Below are 22,411 nucleotides of genomic sequence, written 5' to 3' on the forward strand. Positions count from 1 at the left end.
TCTTCCTGGAGTCTGCCTGAGCCACACAAATGGAAAGGTAGGAAGAACTGCAACTATGAAACCAGTGACAACTTTCGAAAAACACTAAAATACCTTCCACAAAGAGCTCCATATGCCTGGATAGAGGCTGTAGGTGAAGACACTCAGTGGTTGCACTCTCTGCTCTACTTCCCTTCTGCATCTTTTTTCTAAACCATTACTTTCCACCATCTGCAATACAAGCATGCAGTGCTAACACAGCAGCCAAGAGAAACATTCTTTGAGAGGAGCACCCCAAAAAACCCTTAGTAAGTTGCCATATAACAGAGACTGAGCAATAATGAGACCTGCCAATTCCCTGAGAAACAGCTCTGCCTGGTCATGTCCCAGCTCTACTGCAAGCTTCCCTTCTGATCCCAGAGTAGTCACTTATTCATCTGCATGGGACAGAAAGGCATACCAGATCTTCCTGCACATGCTAAAAACAGAAGGATTCTCAGTTTTCACAGCAAACGTGGCTGTGCAAGTCCCCAAAACAAAGCATTTTCTCTTGGATCCTACCATTCCAAATCCTGCCAGACAACAGCAGAGGATAAAATATCCTACATCAGTCAGTCACACAGGAACATAAAAATCCAAGGGAAGTGGAGACTTCATTGTCAGATATTAATCAGCCTTGAATTTGTTAACTGGAAGCCAACATCAGCTTTCCTTCATCTGTGTCTTCCCAGCACACTTCCCTCTGAAGCTCAGAGGGTAGAGAAATAAATCGTAGCCATACTGTGTTCACTGCTCCACTGACAAAATGGCAAAATAACTAGTGCTTTCCAAAAACACACACTATTTAAACTCCTTTGAAAAAATCAGCATATTAACTTACTTCAGTGGGCTGAGGATTGTAATTTCACATCCAAAACAGCTGCCATTCTTGGCAATACAGACCATCCTCTTCCTCTTCCACAGAAGAAGCTAAAAAGCACACAAAGCTGATAGAGCAACTTAAGGTGCTTCTGCAGGATTGCAAAGGGTTTAATCAGCTGGAAGTTATAACCACACACCTTCCCAGTACAGTATGTTTCAGAAATTTACACACATGTAAAATTAGCATGACTAGAAGTGGCAGGTGTAGGAGGCTCTTCCTACCATTCCTTTACCTGAGCCAGAGGAGTTTCTGAACTTGCGCAGTTTTCCCAGGACCTTCTGGACATCCTTTATACTCTTGTCCTGTTGGCTGTACAAGAGCAACCTCTTGGCATCCGAGAACAGGCGGGAAACACTGGTGACAGGAAAAACAAACAACCAGCAGTTGTCAGCCCTAGGAGCCAGCACCCACAGACACAGTTTTACATCTTGGTTCCAAACTTCAGTCACTTTCAGTTATGCCACTGCCCTCTCCAGTACAATCAGTCCTTTCTTCAGTAACCACCCCAGGGACAATCCAAGGAGCCTAGCAAAAGATGGCTGCTAATGCAAGGTCAACAAAGTTCCACCAGGAACCTCCACACATTTGAAAGCTGTTATTTAAGACTGGGAGGGAAAGAGCCTCCTGTTGCCTGTAAACTGCTTCCTTTTAGGAGGTCAATAATTTAACTATGTTCTTACTCCCTTCAAATGCTTCTCTAGATTGCAGATGGATTTACCCTACATTAAGCCTAACTTGCCTGACAGCATGAATGCAGCAAGCAGGGTGGGGTATAAAGAAGCTGGCCATAAAAGGAGCTTTCTGCAACACATGAAGTAGCAAAAAGTGACAAACCTCAGAGTATCCCCCAAGCCCACTCTTCAACTGCCTCTCACTCCACACTACCCACCTCAGAGGCTCAGTCTGAGGAAAAGCAGCTCTCTGAAAAAAGAGCTTATGCATTGCCTTTTTGTGGGCCAAATTCTGAACAACTGATAAAGTGAACGGACTCAGTTCTTGCCCAGGCAGTTTTTTGTTCACCAAGAGCTTCAAATGCTTGGACCTGGGGATACTGCACACCTACCAGTTCTATGCTAGCCACTCTAAACTTGGAAACTGAAAGCTTGGTAACTCAGTGGCAGCAAGAACAGCAACACCCTTGATAGTACAGGGTTACACAACTAGCTGGCAACTTCCAAATATCCCTTTTCCACATGTTTCCCCAAGAATGGAGATGAGGAAAATGCAAGCAAACTCACATGGAGGCATTGAAGTTTCCAACAATACCAGGGGATTCCCCAGGAGTTGGGTAGCGGAAACAAGGGTTGTTGGCATTGCAGATGATCCCCTGTATCCATGGCAAGGTTCCTGCTGAAGGCATAGCTTTGTTTGGGAAGTGACCTAGAAGAGAAACAGGAGTTAGGAGACAGACAAGGTACAAGCCACTGCTACACAGAAATACATTTGGAAGGCAATGCTAATCCTGCACTAGTTACTGCCCCAAATTGCTTATGAGAGAGCAGAACAGCCAACATTAAGAAAAGGTGAACTCATCTGAAGTTCTCCAGATGATTCTGGCCTCCTCCACTTAAGAACTCTGCCTTAAGCCTGTAGGAGAGGCTTTTTGCGACTCTAATCTTTGAGCCACTGCTTTTGGCCTTGCTGATGAGAATACAGTACTTCTTGCTGAGGAATGCCAGTGAGCAGCCAGCTCCAAAGCCCCACCTCAATCACACGCATTGTGAACACCAAGCAAAGGGTCAACAGTTGTGGGATGGAGGTCTGCAGTGGTTTCCCTGAGATAAGTTTGTCACCACTCCCCCATATTGGATTGATTTCCAGACAGTCTTAAAACTTTAGAGTTCCTTAAACATTTGGGCACCTGCTCCAGAATTTCAAACCTTTCTGCTGAAGTCTAGCTCTTGTACGAAAGACCTAATTCAATCGTAGCCTGGAATTTACATCCTGTTTCTGCTCTGCATTCTGGTGAGGCATTGAAACAGTAACAAACCACCCATGGCAGACCTCCACTAGTAGGTCACTGCAAGGCTTTCAAGTCCCTTACCCTCCAAAAATGGGGAAGAAAAGCTTCCCTCACATAATCCTGCAGTTTATGAGCCACCAGGCTGCTTTCTGCTAATGAACTCACTTCCTCGCCCCCACACTGAGCAGGAGAGCAGGTTACACCCTTTTCTCAAGTCTCACAGCTACTCAAAGCAGCTTCTCAAGGCTTTGGCCATGAGGTAGGTGCACATTCCTCCCTCCGGTACCCGTGACACCCTTGCAGTGTGCCTGCAATCACACAAGGGGCTAGCTCCCTACGTCCACAGCTGCAATGGAGGTATCAAACCCCCAGGAGGAAGAGAGGTCAAAGCAGCTGCATTTCAGCAAGGCTGGTTAATGTAGGTGGCTGAATAAAGGCTGGGAGCTTATCAGCCCTCCTCCAGAAAGCCAAGGACTCTGTTCAGGAGAAAGGTGAAGGAACCAAATATGCATTGTTTCCAGTACCCAGGGGACTGTTTGTTCCCAGTTCTTTTTAAAATAGGAAAGCTATTTACCTGAGCTGTCTTTTGTCTCATTTTGCTTTTTTGTTCTTCTTGGCAGGAGGGTTTGGGGTATGGGGGAAAGAAAAATGCTAAGACTGTCAGATTCTTTTCCTAAAACTTCTCAGAGAAGCACCTGCTCTCTCCTTCACACCTTTTATTTTACATGGCTAAGAACTCTAAGAAGCTATTAAAAGCAATGTAAAAGAGGGAGGGAGCACAAGAATTAATTGTATCTTTTCTACATAACGAGAGCGGTTTCTCAGAGTAAAGCAGGACTGAGCCAGTCTAAAGTCAGCCTAGTTACTCAGGAAACAGTGTAACAGCACACCATTTTCAGTGACACAGCAGCAGACATCAACCTTTTCAGTAGAGATCAACTTTTTGTCGGGTGGTTTTTGTTTTTTTGTTTGTTTCAAAATAAGTGCATTTTTAATACATTAAAGAGTCACAGAAGCAGAAAAGAAAGTCAAGCGCAACACGACTGAAGTCAGCAGTCTTGCTGAAGGGCAATCCAAGATGGCTTCTCTGGCTGGTCTGGGGAAGGCCATTTAACTGCCACTTCAGAGCAAGCAAAATTTTCCCCCATGTTTTTAGAAAAAAGGTTCCTTACGCCAGGCCAAGTTGCTAGGAAAAAAAATCCTAACTGGAAAGTCTGAATACAGAAACAGGCCAATCCTTGGTTCTTCTCCCTTTCCTCAAACAGGAAAACAGACAAGAAAATCTTATCTTTTGTTGAAAAAAAACCCACCTATATCATTAAAATACTGAGGCTATCTAGAGGCTACAAAGCACTTGCACACAGCTCTGTTGCTGCTATCATCAGGCATTACCTGCAAGTCATTTTATAACAGCACACAGCACTGCCACTACAGATAACAATCCTGTTTCCCTCAAGGCATCCATAGGGTTGCCACAGAGTTCACTATGAACTCAAGGATTCTTTCTATCTCTGTCCACAGTTCAGCAAAACATGTTCCAGTATACAATGCATCCGCATCCGTCAGCACATGAGTGAATGTTCAACAAAATCAATCCAGACTTAAATAATTTAGTTACTTGTTCTCAGAAGCTTTTAGAAAAACAGAGGAATTAACCACAAAAAGTACATGAAAGAGTTACCACGTGCTCTGCACTCTACAATTCCTGATGACAACACAGACAGAAGGCAGAGAAAACACCACCAGTCAACAGAAATGAAAAAGGGGCTGCAGGTGAAAGACTCAAAACTCTGCTCATGACACCAGGGTGCCATGGCAAAGGACTGACAAAGAGGCTAATGACTAACAAGGCCAATCTAAGCAGCTCTGTGAAGAGGCAGCTCTTGCTAAGTTTCAGTTTATACTCAGCACTGCCACAGTTGGGACAAATTATCATTGAGGCAGTTATTTACACTAGCTGAGTATACTGCCCATTGCTTCTCTTCAGCTTCATGTCCAGGTATGTCTCCTAATGCCACTGTAACAATCAGAAAAGGCAGATCAAATGTCATGTAGCAGAGGACAAGATTTAGCTTAAGGAAGCTTCAATTAGCATTGTAGAAAATGAGTTTGGCCATCTGAAATGTAATGGGAACTTGCTAACATTAACACTTCAGCTTCAAAGATCCTTGCTATCTTGAAAGCCCAGCAACAAGTGCCCCAGACACTGCAAAGAGCCATAGCTAAGTACTTAAGAGCTAGTTCTTTACCTATTTTAAGAATGAGACACTTCAGAGTGCCATCCAAATTCATTGTTCTGACCCTTAACCCTTTACCTTGCAGTAATCAGGCAAAAGAAAGATAAACAGAGCTCTTTCCAGTCAGCTAATTGCAATATGAGGCTGTCACTAATCACAGCAAGATGAAGCATGATGATAACAAGCAAGTCATGCTACCTAAAACAAATGGCAACCGACACAGAGGCCTAAAGATTGTCATCTGCTGAGCAAGAATAAGCTTGCTTTGAAAGAAAAGCAGAAGTGTGCCCATTTAGGATGTAAAGAGTAAAACAGAACAAATGCATGACTGCTGAACCTACTGAATACAGAGCTGACAGTCTGTGATTAAAAGGAATGGAATTGCTTTTGTCCTCTTTAATGTGATACATTAAACCACATTACTGCCTGAAAATGAGACTGCTTTCTTACAGATCTGAACAATGTTTTCTATTTTATGAAAAGTCACATACGCATCATGGATGAGAAATAGGACTTGGATTCTGTGTGGGTTTTCCAGACTTGTCACACTTCCATAGGGCAGATTCTCAGCTAATACATTATAAATGCAAAAACTGAGAAAACAGCAAGAAAAGCAGCAGCAGTGTACAGTCCTGGAACAACATTTCACATGCCAGGACATGCTGCAGTTCTCAGGGTGGAAGGGAAGTAGCCATTAAAGCTTCCCTGAAGATTTCTGACCGAGGTATGCAACTACTGCCCCTGCTCCTTGCATCTTGCCAGCTGCATTATTACCTTCTAACCACAAATAACCACCATCCCGGGTGCAGCTGCTGTGCTTGGTACTTACATTCATGCTGCTCGTAGGGCGGATATGAAAGTCTTACAGAAATCAGGATGAAGAAGATGAACAGAGGCCAGGCAACTTCGATCAGCAGCTGGAACTGGAAACAGTAAAGACCAAGTATTAAGACATCATATTCAAAATACAGGACAGAACAGAGGTTCCAGTATAATCCACTTTTAAACTGGGACAGTTTGTAAGCACTGCCTCACTTTTGCCTATGCTTTGCTTATGCATTCCAGGACCAAGAGGTTTTTTCCTCCAGCTTCAGAGGATAATCTGCAAAGAATTACAGGCTTTTCTCCTTGATATGTGCCAGTTAGGGAATTAAATTCCATGTGCCTAAGGGCCATTCTTGGCTTTTTATAGTTCTTTTCATCCCCTGACTGAAAGAAAACTCCCAATAAATCTTTCCAGCAATGAGCTGAGCTTTTTTCCTTGTATTTTTGAGGTAGGGGGAAGTACACGCATCCCATACTCAAAGTACACCACAGAGCTGCTACCCTAACAACAATTGAACTGGAAACTGTGCCAGGACAGAGCCATGCAAAAATCCTGCCATTTAACTGCTGCAAAAGTATATTGGTTTAAGAAAAGCAGAGCTACTAAGATCAAGCTCATACCTAGTTATTTTTTGTTGTTCTGACATACATTTGTTCTCAAAGGTAGGCATCCATTAGCAGTGAGTGTCAGATAAAGATATAAAGAGCTCAATTATTTAGAGAAACTAGATGAGAATACGAGAAAGGCCTGCTATTAAATGCAGAACATTATTTAGAGAGGCAACTGAAGCACAGAAAAACTAAGTGAGATGTACCACATCCCACAGAAACATGTGGACAGAGCAATATTATACCCGAGAGCTTCTGAGACACAAGCTGAGGTTTCTCAGATTTGATCTTCACCATTCACACCCTTCCTTTCTCATTCCAGAAAGGTTGCCTAGACATGCATCTAGGTAAGCTGTGAGACAAGATAAAACTGGAAGTTTTTTATATTTCCGCTTCTTATGTTTCTCTTCCCTTAGGAGAGATAAACCAGAATGTAAAGAGAAATCTTTTTCCCTTCCTGGAAAATCCCATGTTTTCTAATCAGATGTCTACATGATGCTTATAACAAGCCAGGTGGGATAAGACCTGAACCCCAGTGGGAGACAATCCCCACACACAATAATTTTTCCCAAGCTACGTCATTAACAGCTAAAATTAGACTCTTGATATTCAGCGATAGGCACTGCAGGCTAACTTAGACGTGAGAGTCTAGGTAACTACTATACCTCAAAACATAAAAGCAGTGCATTAAAACAAATACCACTTGATCCAGCAGAGAAAACCACCTAGGACAACTCTTCACAGATAATGGTTGACATCCAACCAAACAGCAACTTCTGGTAACAGTGCCAGGCTTTATAGGACAAGTTTGGGATATTGTTTCCCACCCATTATTTTCATGCAGGATGACTTCTGGGCAAGAAACTCTACTGAGACCATACTAAAAAAAGATGCCAATAAGATGCTTAATTATCTTTAGTCTGTTTTTACAATAAACAATGTAGCGGCAGCACACAGGCAGCCATTAGTGACAGCCTGCCTCCTCCTGCATCAAACAGCGGTCTGGCTCCCAGAGGTCAGAGATGCTCAGAGCTAGGAAACTTGACAACTGGTCTCCCTCTTCCCTTTCCAAGATCCCCACATAGTTGCTGCCAGGATGGTGAAAAATTACTTTCCCTCCTCTAAACAGAAAGATACCTGTGAAGCCAGGACAAGCACTTCCTTCCACCAGCACTGACAGCCATGCTGTGGAACATACCACAGCCCTCAGCCACCTTGGCTATAGGTGTCAGCTGGGCTTATGGAGGCTTCTCAGGGGGACCAAGGATACCACAGAGTCTATAATAGCCCTGTGACTGCTACAGAACCAGCTAGAAAATGCTGCTCTTGAGAGCAAGTCCTGGCTTGCTTGAAGAAACATCAGCCCCAGTCCACCGGGGAGGACAGTAGTGCTCAAATGGCCCTGTTGCTAAAGGAGAACCTGACCACCTGCACATATAGCTGCTCTTTCTCAAGCTCAGTTATGGTTAATTACACAGTCACAAAGGTAACATGGGGTCTGCAGCAGTGCTGGATACCTCTGCACATGCACATCTACCTCTGCAGACTGACAGGCTCAGGGAGGACATAAAAAGAAGCTTTGACTGACCAATTTGTACCTTTACAATTGAAGACTGCTGCATGGTGGCAGCCACTGAAATACTACTTAGTGAGACACAGCTGGCAACTGCTGCACCAGAGGCTTGCACTGGGTCAAGCTTAAATGTCAGCAACATTTCAGTGGTGAGGCTGGACTCCCTGGCCAGTTGCTTCTGCTATTCCACACAAAATAAATTCTATTCCTCTTGCTCTGAAAGGTCAGGCTCCTTCCCCTTCTGCTTCCTGACCCTCCTGTGACAACACTTTTCATCCACTATGGCATTTGCAGGGGAGGACACAGACACTAAAAGGGACATGTCTCACTAAGGTTCATACTAAGTAGATACTGAAAAATCAAGTTTCTTCACCCACTTTTGTGCTGCAACTACTACACCAGTCTGGTAAATAATGAAATGAAGCTTCAAACCTTTAACCCCTCTCCCACCCCTACTCCATCTGGAGTTGAAGGAGGAACATCCCATTTGTACAGAACAGGTGAATTTGAGGCAGCACTTGGCCCAGAACAAACTGCTCCTAATTTTACCAGGGCTAGTCCCCAAAGCATGCTCAACTTACACCAGCTGGCTAACAGTGCAAGTTACCATTAAATATTGAGATCTACACTGTGTCAACAGGAAATTTGCTAAGAACTAGCAGAACTATCACCCCGTATCAGTGTCAACCACCCTAACCACCTTTATAGTCCATTTTTAATGGAGGGAGCTACCAACAGCTCACCAGTCCCTCTCCACACTATTTTGAGGTATCTCCTCCTTTGCAAGTCAGCAGGGAGAGAAGTGTTTTTACACCATGACCTCTGAACATGATTTTTCTTCCTTCCTCTCCCCCTGCAAACTCTTTCCCCCCACTCTAGTGCCTGTTGCAAGTTATCCAGTACAAAGTAATGCTTGAGTTGCACACGTCAGGCTGAGCTTTGAACCCAGCTTTCGCAATGCAGCCCAAACTCACAGCACCCAAGGAGAGGTTCAGTGGGAAGCAAAGGCTAATCTACATTTCAGGGCTACATCTTCAATAAGAACAAATAGCAAAGAGCCATCACCATCACACCCAGCTCAAGGACACTGATCTCCTAAAGTAAAACAAATAAATTACTGACTGTGGGGCCATTATAACAGTGTGGTGAGATGTTCTGACACACTTCTGCCATTTTCTGTTAAATGGCCTTCTCCTCCGGACATCTTCAGGTAAAGCCCAAATGGGAACTGTTAATGAGAAAAACCCCAGAAACAAGGGATGTCTCAGGCCTTCATTGTGAACTGACTAATAAAACCAGTGTGGAACAGACTATGAGCAGTCACATGTCTTCTGGACTACTTGATGGGAAGCTGATACAGAGGCCACCAGAAAGTACCAACAAGTAGCCAAGCAGATCCAAGATCATGACAAATACAAGCAGGAAGGTTTTTTTTCCACTAACACATGCTTAGCCTACTGCATTTTTATTGTATCACTGAAGGACCTCCATGCACCTCTGCTGCCCAGCAAGCTAGCCTACAGCTACCTTGACAGGACATGTCACACCAGACCCCGACATCTTCAAGTAACCTTCAAACCTGATGCGTTGATTTCAGAAGACCCTGACAAAAAAAAAGCACTCATCCTCAGTGTACAACTCAACTCCTCCGGAATCTCCTGGTTTAACCATTGCTCCAGAAGAACTACTAATGGCCTAGACTTTCTAAAGCCAATTTAGTTTGGGAGTCGTCAAGCACAAAATTCTTTATCAGCAAGTAAGGAAGAGACTATTTTCAGCTCTATGAGCCTAGGTTACCTGGGCAATAGCTGAGAACAACCTACCTTTTTTAAGAGACGTAGCCAGTTTTAAGACTACCTTCCCCAATTCCAGTACAATATCCCTCAAAATTATGAGGCTGTGCACAAGGTGAGGGTCCCAGCCCACACATGCAGAGGGCAGACATCCTCACTCCTTGTGGCTGACACAGCCCACAGCCTCTCAAGTGAACAGCCCTGTCCTGGGTGATCAAGGTTCCTGGGATAGTCAAAAAACAGGCATATCACATAGAAATCCCCACAATCACTGGCAGTTGTGTAACTGCAGAGGTACAGATGGAAAGACAAAGATGTCATGAGCCACCTTTTTTTTTTTATTATTTTTTAAATGGACTAACTCCAGCTCTGAATTCACTGGACACAAGTCCTATAAAACAAGTCTCAGACACCTGAGCAAAGACTCCAGAGACTGCCCCTATGTCCAGTGGTTAATATGATAGCTTCCCCTCCCTTGTGACTCCAAGTTTCTAAAACTACTCAGCCCCAGCCAGCTGGCAAGCACCCTGACATTTGCATAGTTCAGAAAGCTTATCAAAGGGACCACTTTCCACTCACCACCTCAGTAACTCATGTTCCTTTTACATTCCCTACTCATACCTCCTCAAGGTCAGATCGAACAGGACAGATCTTCTGCACAGGCCCATTGTACAGGACACAGCCTTGTCCTACACAGTTATCTCCTAAATCCCTGGAGGGGAAATAGTACATTTTTTCTGGCTTTTAGCTGTCTGCAGAAGTTACAGCATCCTGTGAAGTCTCATTAATGTAAAGGCAGAAGAATCTTAAGAACACCATCCTGGATTTATTCTCATGTGCCTTTGTCACCACAAGGAGAAACTCCCATCACATAGTGTCTATCTGAACAGGTTCATTTCCACACTGCTAACAGATGGTGAGGCTGGCACTAAAACTAATCAGAATGCACCTTGTGTAGGAAAACAGCACTTGCCTGAATTTGTCTCAACACTGATGTGAGAACACATTTCACACCAGTTGCTTAAACTGCACCTCCTGTTGTAAAGTTGAACAGGCTTGGGTTTCTCTCTGTGATTAAAGAGGTTGAAGATGCCTGCTATTGCTTCCACCACTTCTGCCGTTAGGAAATAGCAGAATTTTGTTGCTGCTGCAGCTCACAGAATTCAAAAGCTTTTGGACCCAAATGCATAAGCCTGCAGTTTGGCAATGCTTCACAGGCAGAGTAGACCATAGCACAGGTTTTCAGTTTATATCATCCTGGCTGCACATGGCACTGTTCCATCCTCTCTGCCTGGTCTGACGTGGGTGTTTTAGTATTCTGACAGTCTCACTGCCACTGAGTACAGAAGTCTTCAGTACTTCCAAGCTCTCTGGTTTCTGTCCACCCACCACTCTCCAACTTGAATTAGGTCTTTTCAAAGGCAGACCAGTTGTTCTGCCACGGTCCATGAAATATCACACATCAAGATACAGGATTTTTTCCCTATTCTGTTTGAAAAGTGGGCTACAAAGCTACAATTTAGACCTCAGAAAGCCCCCTGGCTAATACTTACAGTCTGTCTTCTTCTATAGGTGAAGTTTTTCCATAGCAGCAAGCCCAGCTGCGTCCAGAAAGCCATCTTCCTTCAGAAGTGCCTAGGAGCTCCCTTTGTGCAGCAGCAGTGGCAGTACACAGCAGAGACGTTGTGACTGGGCATTAACTAGAGGGAAAAAAAAAAAAATAAAAGAGGAGTTGAAAGGGAAAAGCTGTGTCAGTCAGAACAGAAAAGGCAAGAAGACTGGACCATGGTGCTCCCCATCACTGCCTTCTTATGCCACGCACTCCAGCCAAGCCTCACGGGTCTCACTAAGCTCAGATTTAGACTCACTGTCTCTTACCTCAGAGCTTGAGGCACGAAAGAAATGCAATACCTGCAAGAAAATAATTTTCCTCCTTCCTGCCCAAAAATTCCAATAGCAAGAAGAGCCCAGAAAGGGGAAAAAAAATCATAGGCCTTGAAAGCTGATTTAGAGATTCCCTGAATGAGATTGAACTGTACAATTCAACTACTTTTTAAATCTTCTTCTGTATTTATTTTTATAGTGGTGAGAAGTCTGCAGGCAAACTAGGAAATCTGTTGTTTTGAAGTCCAGTCAACACCACCACTTGTAGGAGAAAACGCAATGCACTTAACAGGCAAGGGAGAAAGATCCATTTCCTTGAAGATAATTGACTAAGAATGACCCTGCAGCCATTCATATTTGAACAAAGTGAATGGAAAACTGCCGTTGAGTCAGCCTCAGATCTTGCAACCACCTGGCCTCCAACACTTGTTGTGAGTTGGGTGCATCCAGTATGGACCTTCTGAGAATACGAGAAAGTACAAAGCACTGAAAAACACATTTGTGTCGTTCACAAAAGCATGGTATAGGCTTGGGTACACAGACTTCCAGGTAGACTCAATCAAATGGAAATATGAGCTTATAGTACATTAAACTTCATTAAACCTTTTTTTTTTTTCCCAGAATTAATTTGATATAGCTTAATTTACTTTTAAGTTTAAGCTACTTCATATTAAAAGCATCTTCATTCTGAGTATGTGTCCACACAGGAATTTAACTAATCCACATCAAATTAATTCTGATTTGTGTACTTGAATACAATGTTGGCAGGCTCAGTATTGACTGGACAGTTAGAAGCCAACTGAAACAGAGCAAAAGAATCACTCCCTCCAACATCTGTTGAGCTGGCAGCACACGTTTTTTATTTTAGTGTCCCACATACCAGTACCCTAGCCCAATGATTCAGAGTTGCATGCCTGATTGCAAACTGCACTGAAATTTTTCCAAAATCCATAAAAGTGCTAGGAACACAAGACTTCCCCAGGAAACGCTCTGACCAGTCCCACACTGGAGGAAGACCAGATGATAAATGGCAATTCTGGATGTGAGATTTGAGTTAATGAATACTTGTGGCCTTTAAGTCTCATCCAAAAATAAATTCCATTATTTCAATGACTTGCAGATTATAAAACTTGTCTCTAATAATACAGGCCCGCATTACAAAAAATTCCTTAACATGACTAACAAAAACAATTAAGCCCATTACACTGATTTCTACAGATAATTACACTGTAGTATCACAACAGAACAACAGTGCTTCTTATTGCAAGTAAAGAAGCAAAGAACAATGACAGATGACTACAAAATCCTACAAATTGAACCTCATGTCAGCACAGAGGCAGCTGGGTGTACAGTCAGCACGGATTCATTAACTTCTGCTTGGTACTGCTGCAATTCACTGACATGACCTCTGTAGATGCCCATCTCCAGAGGGTTGCCCAGCTGATCCAACAGGAGAGCCTTCTGGTTGAAGCACCTTGACACTAACATGTTCTAGCTGCGTGCACATCTGGCTGGTAGACAGGAAACTTCCAGATGAGCTTAGAGGGATGCATTTGACAGACTAATAGCACACCCATAGCAGGGGAAAACCCACCCTTTGTGGGCAATCTCAAAGAGCAAACCCTGACTGCTGAGGACTGTGCACAGATGGCAACACACATCTTTGCTTACAGGCTCGAATACAGGGGAGCTTTGCAGCATCTCTGTATGTGAGTATGACACATTTAAGCCTGTAATTAACATGTAATTCAGAGAAGAAATAAATTAAGGAATAATACCACTCTTCCTTTGTACCCCCTCCACTGACCTGTTTCTGTTCAGTATCCATGGGATTTTTTAACAATGCTTTTACTTGCCTCACTGGGCAAACTTGATTGCTACTCATAGAGGAGTGCACACATGCTCTGTGACAAAAACCCTTCAGAGAACACAAGGAGAATCACTCTTTCCAAGCATTTTCCTACAATGACACTGGTCTGTGGGTCACAGACCTGCATTTGCTCTCCTGTAATGGCACAAGACATGAGCCATTCTGTCCGATTCCAATCCCGCAGCCACAGGACAAGTTTGGCATAATGAAGTGAAGGACAGGAAGGGACTGCACAACATTCTGAAATCCCTGGTAGTTAAGAAACAGATTTTGCCTTTGGAAGGATGTTGAAAGTACCCACTCCAAACTCCCTCCTCTAAAGAAATGTCAACTCTGCATCAAACTGTTTTCCAACATTTTCCCCCCAATTACAGAGCAAGGTCCAAAATCCACAAGATTAAGTACCACAGGAAGAGTGCAGAAAGGATCCCAAGAAGCACCAGAGACCTCTGGCATTCTCATAAACTGAAATACAACCAACTCCTGTGCCTTAATACTCTGCACAGAGGCAGAATACAATTTGAAGCAGTCTGTGGCATGTTTGAGCTAAGCACAAGGTAGCTGGCTTAATCCACATAAGTGAAAATTCAGACATCGGTCCCTTGCAATTGCAGTCAACCCACAGAAACCAGAACACAGAAATAATGTGTTGTATAGGTTGTAGGGTTTGCATTGCACTAGCAAATTTTGGTGAGATAAGGACATTTATTTGATCATTTAGTATGTCTCAGCTGATCATCAGAAGTCTTTGCCGCCAGAATGACTCTGCTATGGACAACTACTTGGACTCCAACTCTCTGGAGTTCAGCTAAACTTCACTGGGAACAAAGCAAATGTGCTGGCTTCCAAATAAAGCCTGTTTGCAAGTTTCAAATGAAGCAAAACCACCTGATTTGTAAGGACCACACCTATAGATGGGAATACCTGTCTTAGGTGTAGACACTACCAGTAATGTTCCTACATTACACTAAGGGACAGAGCCTAACACTGGATTATTCACCAAGAGCACAAATCTTGAACCTGATGTTCAGTTCTTCTTCCAGCCATTTTGAGGTGATAGCTTCAAAGACACATTCCCCACCAGTATCTGTTACAGACTGGGTAACACAGGTTTGTTGATGCTTAGAGCTGCCTCTGATTTTGACACACAGAGGCTGACATATTTGTTTCACTACTGACAGATTAACTAGGTCCACTTGAATTACCAATGCAACGGAAAAATGCTTGGTAAACTAAGAATCTCAGCAGAAAATTGGCGAGAACCCTTTCAGATGTGCTTCCAGATGACAAAAGGCAAGAACTGTGAAGCCAGAGATGTAGCAAACTGACAGACCCAACACTCACAGCCCAGCTGGAGCTGAAGTCCATGTGTAGTTCCACTTCAGACTATACTGAGAAGTTCAACACAGCTGGAAAATCCATCTCACCAGTTAGCACTGCAGTGCCAAAACATACATCTACCAGCTAGTTTCCAATGCAGACTTTTGTGTCACCCAAGTAAAATGTCATGAGCCAACAGTAGATATCAGTGATCACTCCTGACATTCAAATCTAAAGAAGCAATGCTGTTTCTGTTGAGAAGAAAAGCTGCATGAATTCATCACTGTAGCCTAAGTCTTCTGTGATGTACCACAGCTCTGCTGAAGAAAATGGGGGGTTTATAGCCACCAGTGCTGGACCAGTCCTTTTGAAGTGCTATCTTGCTTTTATAAAGCACTTAATTTATGGAAATAGAAAGGATTCCCACAACAACAACAGATCATGCAACTTAGTTCCCGAGAGGTCTTTTGTAGGTTATCCTGTTTACATATCCAATCTTGTCATTATATGAACACTGCAAGTTTTCCAAAAGAGGTAGATACCAATGTACAACAATATTAAGCCTAGCAATGTCAGGCTTAATTCATCACTCAGAAACCTATTTTTGCCAAGCTCTGTTTTAGCATTTCAACATATATGCTCCACAACCACACAAACCACATGGAGCACACTAGGGTAGACTCAAATTGCCTACAACTTTTCAGTACACATGGCAGCTGTTTAGCAACTCCGGTGCAAACTCAAACTGCCACCTTACCACAAATAAACAGGTATAATCAGAAGGGTCTGTCTGATAACTGAAATTAGCAATGCGTGTTTGGAATAACATCATTAATCCAGGCATATGTCCTATGCAACATGTAGACACAGCAATAAATATAGTCAGCCAGACAAGACAGAACAAAGATTAAGAAGCCATTTTTTATCTAGTCAGCAAACAAATGGTCAGGATTAGAGGTCACTGCATGCTCTGCCACTGTGCCACTCAGACTTGTGCACACTTAGTAGCGTGTTAGTTATCTCAAGTTTTCCCAATTCCAGACAAAAAAAAAAAAAAAACACAAACACACAGGAGGGATCAAGTAACAGATTCTCAAATACACATCACATCTTTTATTACAGTTTTCTCCAGTCTCTTCCTAGGGAAAAGTTCACTCTTACAATTATAAAATAGCTTATTTAGCCTGCAGAATCGGTGGACATCCAAGGATGGGCAGGAGGTGCAAAGCAATTTGCACATGCCTTCTGATCTGGCCTGGGGTTCCTGCTTTGCTCTTAGCAGAGTTCCAACACTGGGCTAGGACCTTCTCTTCTTGTTCAGACCAACAATCACAACCAGCAGCACAATTAAAGCACAGGGTCCACACACTTGTGCCATGGTCTGTCTTTGCAGAAGACTCCCCACCCACATTTCCCCCACCACTGCAGAAATCCTGAATGGCCTCCAGCCCTACAGGGCTGCAATTTCTCCTCAGTGTGCAATTCAGACAATTTCTCTTAAGAGAAAGTTAAGCTATAGGGCAACATCTGAAAATACTGACAGTGAAAGATATACCTCGACCAACCTTTTTTTCTAGATCAGTACTGCCCACTACTATGAATTAGAATAGCTGTTGAAAAGTCCATCAGCTGGTATGCCAACCATCTCCAGATCCAATACATCTTAAATACAAAGCCATGTATTTTTACAGCTGTAGACTTACAGGAAAAAAGCTCAAGTGGCAGAGAATCAATTCCCCACCCCCATACCTAGTATCTGTGCTAAGTAAACATGAAACAGCCTTCAAAAGCAGCTTTCTGCAAACAATGCAGATGTTTGCTTTCTTTTGGGGGCGAAAAACCTTTCCCCTAGAGAAGAAATCACAATTTAAACAGGGAACAAAGCAAACTTATCAAGACTTATGAAACAAGCATTTCAGAATTCTAGCAGTAAACTACAGACCCTTTATGTCTCCAGCAATGAATTCAACCCAGTCCTGGTCAGTTGAACTAAAAGCTTTTACTAGTTGCTGAAGGTTCCATTAATTAAGTTAATAGCCTCTGTCCTATTCTCTTGGTCAGATTTCGCCATCACAAAAACTATGACCACTGGCAGCTCTCCACAGAGCAAGCAGCCATGGAGAGTGCCAATCTCAAATGTAGAGGTTGTGCCTCCATGAGGGGAAAGGCATTTGGTCGACATCGCATGGCTTTCAACTACTAGTGCCAGTGCTGCTGCTCTCCCACAAGCAGACAGGGTATAACCTCTCATGCTTTCTGACTCAGAGGAGTAGTCGTACATCTACTTAACTTTTGCTTTTGCCTGGGTACATATATTCCAATCAAACCGGAATCACTTTAGAAGAAAAGGGGCAACTGAAGCACAAACCTCAGATTTCAGCAGAAATAGTCCTCTTTGGGAATACTGAGAAATGTCTTAACATTTCCTTTGGCAGTGTCAGGTTACATCTTGTGTAGCAAGTAATGTCACAAGTCATGTTAACTCTGCAAAGCCCAGATCCAAGGCCAAAGTATCCCAGTACTCCATATGCTATCACCTGAGAGCACATCCCCATTGATGTCTGTGAACATCAAGGCAAACATGATAAACCAGCAGAGAACCAGTGTCCTGGATGAGCATTTGGGTAACAGAGGTGCAGAGTAAGACAAAAGCCCAGAATTAAACCTGTATCTCCTAAATCAAGGTTTAGCATCTTAGCCAGTTCTCCACTGAGCACCAGGATTTAACTTCTTCCAGCACAGTAAGCTACAATCAGGTGATTTACTCTTACATAATTACATCCACTTTGTAAAACTTATGACTGTGCAAGGCCATAGGAAACTCAAACAGCACAAGTACTTGGAGAACACCTTCACCATAACTTCCACAGTTCCCAAGAAAGGAAAAAGCACTTTGCATCCATGCAACTTCAAATGTGTCTAAAGGAGGAGGAAAAATAGCATGAATCCCAATTCTGTTGAGATTAGGCTAGATAGAGAGTAGTTGTGGAGAAATGCAATCAATTTTTTGTCCTGCTGTTAGAGACCTAATTGGAGATAATATGCACAGCATAAATAGTCAGTGCATAAAGAATCAGCAGTAATGTCCATTTGGTGATCAAAACAGCTGACAGCTTTCAACACCCATAGTAGCAAGTCTGACATTCCCATCTCTAAACCTTTCAAGAAGTCTAAAAACTTATGGAATCTACTGGAACTCCAGGAAAGGGGAAACTGCCACCTAAAAACTATACTTTTATCAGAAGAACAGTATTGCCCTATTAAAATAAAGTTACAAAAAGGCGCCATGATTAAGTGTTAGCAGCACAGAGAGTTCAAGCAACTCACCTGAGGCCACAAGCAAGGCAAACAGAGGTGAGAATATAAGCACCAGATCTCACACCTCTGTCTCCTGGTTTAAGCACTGCTAGACTCTGCAGCAATCAGGAGCAATGCAGGAACAGCAGTGGAGGTGTGAGCTTTGGACCTACAGCTTGCGGCCTGGGACACAGGATCCTTATCAGCAGAGCCACACAGACACCAAAAGCCAGTCTTTCGCAACGTTGCCAGAGGACTTGCATTTCTCTGCCATTTGCCAAATGAATATCCGACACCAAGTTTTTTATTACATCTAAAAACTCATTCATTGAAAAGCACTCTCCTCTTCAAAATCACCCAGGTCACATCACAGGGTTTACACCAACTCCTTGTTACTAACAATGTGATTGGAGAGCTCCTGCATCAGCAGGCAAGAATTTAATTAGGACCACAAACAATATTTGGGTGGCAATTCTTGGCAAGATCCTCTACTAGTTTACATCACTTTACACACACTGACTACCTGGCCTCAGGTTTGGTAGTAAACAGGTTCTGGCCTTGTCCTCCAGTGCTTACTAATACTGAAAGCAGCTAGCACATCACTTTCAACATGGCCATCCATTTGCCCTCTAAATAAAAATTATGTATATGACAGAAGCACGTTAAGATCCAGCTTCATGATACTCCCCAACCACTTTGAGTAATTTTCCCTCATTTAGGAATATGTCAAGTTTTCTAAAACTAGTTTGAAAGGATAGCACCAAAAGATCTGAAGCAGAAGAAATGTTCTCATGGAATCCCTCTAGTGACCCATAGCCTCTGATCTAGACAAAATTCATCCACAGGGCCCTAAAGCCAGCACACACAAGTTACAAAACACTGAATTTTGTCAAAGGGTGCCCAACCCCACAGTAGACGAGAGACAACCACTGGAAAAGAACTTAATTTAGCACAAGTTGACAAGAAAATACCTATTCACAACCTGCTTCAACTCCTGCTATTGCAACAATTCGTGGTGTAACCCCAGTCCAACACTAGGTTCTGCCTGCTGCACTAGGTACCACGTAGAGCAGGGAGCCCACAACCTGCTCTGGCAAGACTTAGAACTAATACACCGGAATGTTAGGGGCAGAAATCTAGCTTCCCAATCATTTAGGCAAAATGGTGAGGGGTTTCTAAAGGTAACTAGCCTCTGCACTAGGACTAAGCAAATGGATTTTTTGAAAGTCAGTATATTACATGCCGAGTATTTCTAAATGCTCCACTATTAACAGCTGAGCAATGATCTTGTTGAAAAAACTGGCCCAAAATAAACATGATGAGTACTGAAACCACTGACCTTGAACTCTTCAGAGTATCTGTCTTCCCTCTTCTGTCAAAGCTGGGCCCTTAGGATGAATTTCTGGGCCACAGGTGGACCCACCCCTACCCATCAGAAAAAACCCACGTAGAACAGTTTCCCAAAGAGTCAAGCACAAGCTCACAAATTATTCTGTAATACAAATCAGACTGTGTGTAAATGTCCAAGCAGGCACTGAGGACTTCAGAAAACAAAGCCACATTTTCAGAAATGGTTGGTGTCTTATAAGCTTCCCTTGTGAAACTACATGCCAAGCTGTTTTGAAAACTTTTAGCAGGGCAGCAATGTCTGCCTAACAGAACAAGCACAACAACTGGTTCTCATTAGTTCTTGTATGTTCAAAAGGCTCATTGGTGAAAACAAGCACAGCTGCAATGCAATGGAAGAAGTCAAGCTTGCATGCACCACAGCTGGACTGACCCAAAGAAAGACACGTGCAAGACACTGTGACATGCCCTTTAGCAAGAGGAATTGCTTAAATGTCAAGTATAACACTCAAGATGAAGTGCAGTCATCTGTTTAAAAAAGAAAAAAAAAAACACAACTGAGTTTCCACTGAAAAGTTGTGAAATATGTGAAGCTTCCAACTTTCAACATCACACTAAACATCCCCTACTTTCCCCATAGTACAAAAAAAGCCAAAATCCAGCCCATTCTCTGGCAAAAGCAAACACAAAGGCTGAATTGCTTTATCACGGCCAATGTCCAAAAATCCATAGTCCATATGAGCAGATTTTTTTCTTGGCTCTAAAAGAATGAACTCTTCTCTAGTGGAATCTAGAAATAATAGAACATCCTGCTAAAATAATAATTGTGACATTTGAGCTCAATTCATGCCATTAAGCTTTGATCTCTAAGCAAGAATAGTGCCATCAGTACACAGTCTGCAAAAAGCTGTGCTATACAGCCTCAGTTACTTTTTCTAGCTGATGATGCATCCTGTTTAAGGACATTATCTCTGCAACTAGAAAAAAAGGGTTAAGCATTTTCACATTGCAAAAAATTATTTTCTGCTTGGCCATAGCCTCCTGCGGAAGAGGGAAGGCAGGCTCCCCCAAGAAAGTCACCAGCTTCATCAAACTTGTATGAAAAGAAATCCGTAAGGTCAGAGGTTGTTTAGGCCAGAAATGCTTTCTACCACCACCTCTTCCACAGCACATTCTGGTCATTGAATCACTTCAGACAAAGCAACCACAGTACTGGTTTAACAAAGTTTAACACCAACAGGTGCTCCACAGTTCTACTGCAGAGTGACTGGAGTGCTGCCATTTTCTGTTGAGCAAAGTTACCAAGCCTCATAGTTTTGCCATCATGTTTGTAAGGAATTTTTGGAAGGGAATGTCTTCTCCCACATCTTGTTTTTTGAGGCTTACTCTTTATCGTGGGAGAAGGCAAGGACACAAACTGTGCCCAGCACAAGATTTAACTGCGTGCCTGCCCTAAAACATCCAAACAAACTTTACTGTTATTTCCCTCTTGATCTTTGCCATTTGGGACCATAATAGCATAAACCAGCACGAGTTCAGTAATAGAGCAGAACACAACATGGCTTCTACTGTAGAAAAATACCCATGTGGCGGGACTCAGCAGCATGAAAAGTAAGCTGCATATTAAGCTTGATGTTTATGCAACCACACTGGTTGCATATCTGTGGCACAGGTATAAGTAAATGCAGATGAAACAAAAAATACCCCTGAACTATGCAGAAAAACATCAGCCAAGAAAAAGCCTCCAGCACAATGAAAGGAAATGACAAAGGCAGTATTTTGCAGCCATTGTCAGCTTAAGTAGAATTCAACCATCTAAAGCCTACAAAAGGCAGGGCCACAACAAAACCTCAGCTCCCACATAGCTACCATATAACTGTATGGATCTGGAAGCTAGTAATTCACTAAAGTGATAAACTCATATTCAAGTTCTTTTGAAAGCAGTGAGTGTCAGCTATGAAGACGAATAAACTTCTGATCAATCTTGGCAACTGATACAGGGTTCAATAACCACTTATCTCTGAAGTTATTCATAGAAAAATATGAAAATAATTGGCACACATGATAAGAAGGAAGCCCACGTGCCTGCTGCGGCTGTTATGGCACAGGGCAGCTAGCTGGGAGTGCTGCCAGAAAATGTGCCAATCTTCCCCCTTTTTGCCTGATCCACAGAGGAAAACAGTTGTTCCACACACTACTCCTTAGCTCCAGCTGAGTAACCCTTGCTGCTGGAGCTTCAGTCCTTAGGGTCAGCATGACAGGTAACAGACATGCAAAGTAGGCTAACATACACCTATTTTAGCATCATGCACAGACAGATCAAGAACAGATAGGGATTACAGAATTTGTTCACATCCCAAGCTGCCTCTCATGATGCAGAAGGATTCAGAACAGAGCTCTGTTAGTCCGCTCCAATAGTTTCCAGGGACTAAACACTGAAGGGACGAGCTGTGCTCTACTCAGTGTCAACCAAAAGACTTAGAACGGAAAACACTTCAGATACTTGCACAACTGGCAGAAAATGCCAAAAGCAGCAGCAATAATCTTGCAAGAAAGAAATGTAAACAAATCTTGCTAGTTTTTAATGCATATAGCGTTAAAAACTTTTTTAATTGAGCCTAGGAACCCTTAATGGCACTCACTGAGAAAGTTTCACTGGAGTCAAAGCATACTCCCCCAGACAATCCAGTTGACTGCAATTACATCTGGTTTTATGAAGAAATACAATTGGAAAGAGAGATGTAGTGGTGTGGAATATTAGAAGCTTGTCACAAGAACTGGGATTGGAGCTC

At 42.9% G+C, this 22,411-nt stretch overlaps 1 protein-coding gene across 5 annotated transcripts in view; it reads right to left on the reverse strand.

The window, feature by feature from the left end:
* Window positions 1–22,411, reverse strand: part of ABCA1 (ATP binding cassette subfamily A member 1) — a 94,566-nt gene that overhangs the window by 66,937 nt on the left and 5,218 nt on the right. For 4 of the 5 annotated variants that reach the window (XM_051641919.1, XM_051641918.1, XM_051641917.1 and 1 more), the window contains exons 2-5: window positions 11,455–11,601; window positions 5,931–6,024; window positions 2,140–2,281; window positions 1,134–1,255 (exon numbers count right to left, since the gene is read on the reverse strand). In XM_051641919.1, the coding sequence (XP_051497879.1) occupies window positions 1,134–1,255; window positions 2,140–2,281; window positions 5,931–6,024; window positions 11,455–11,520 (424 nt within the window). In that variant the 5' untranslated portion in view covers window positions 11,521–11,601. Of the gene's footprint in view, window positions 1–1,133; window positions 1,256–2,139; window positions 2,282–5,930; window positions 6,025–11,454; window positions 11,602–18,302; window positions 18,394–22,411 lie in introns of those variants that run through there. The other variant, XM_051641915.1, reaches the window with a different exon arrangement.

This window comes from Apus apus, chromosome Z (assembly GCF_020740795.1).
Source record: "Apus apus isolate bApuApu2 chromosome Z, bApuApu2.pri.cur, whole genome shotgun sequence".
Classification (NCBI taxonomy): domain Eukaryota; kingdom Metazoa; phylum Chordata; class Aves; order Apodiformes; family Apodidae; genus Apus; species Apus apus.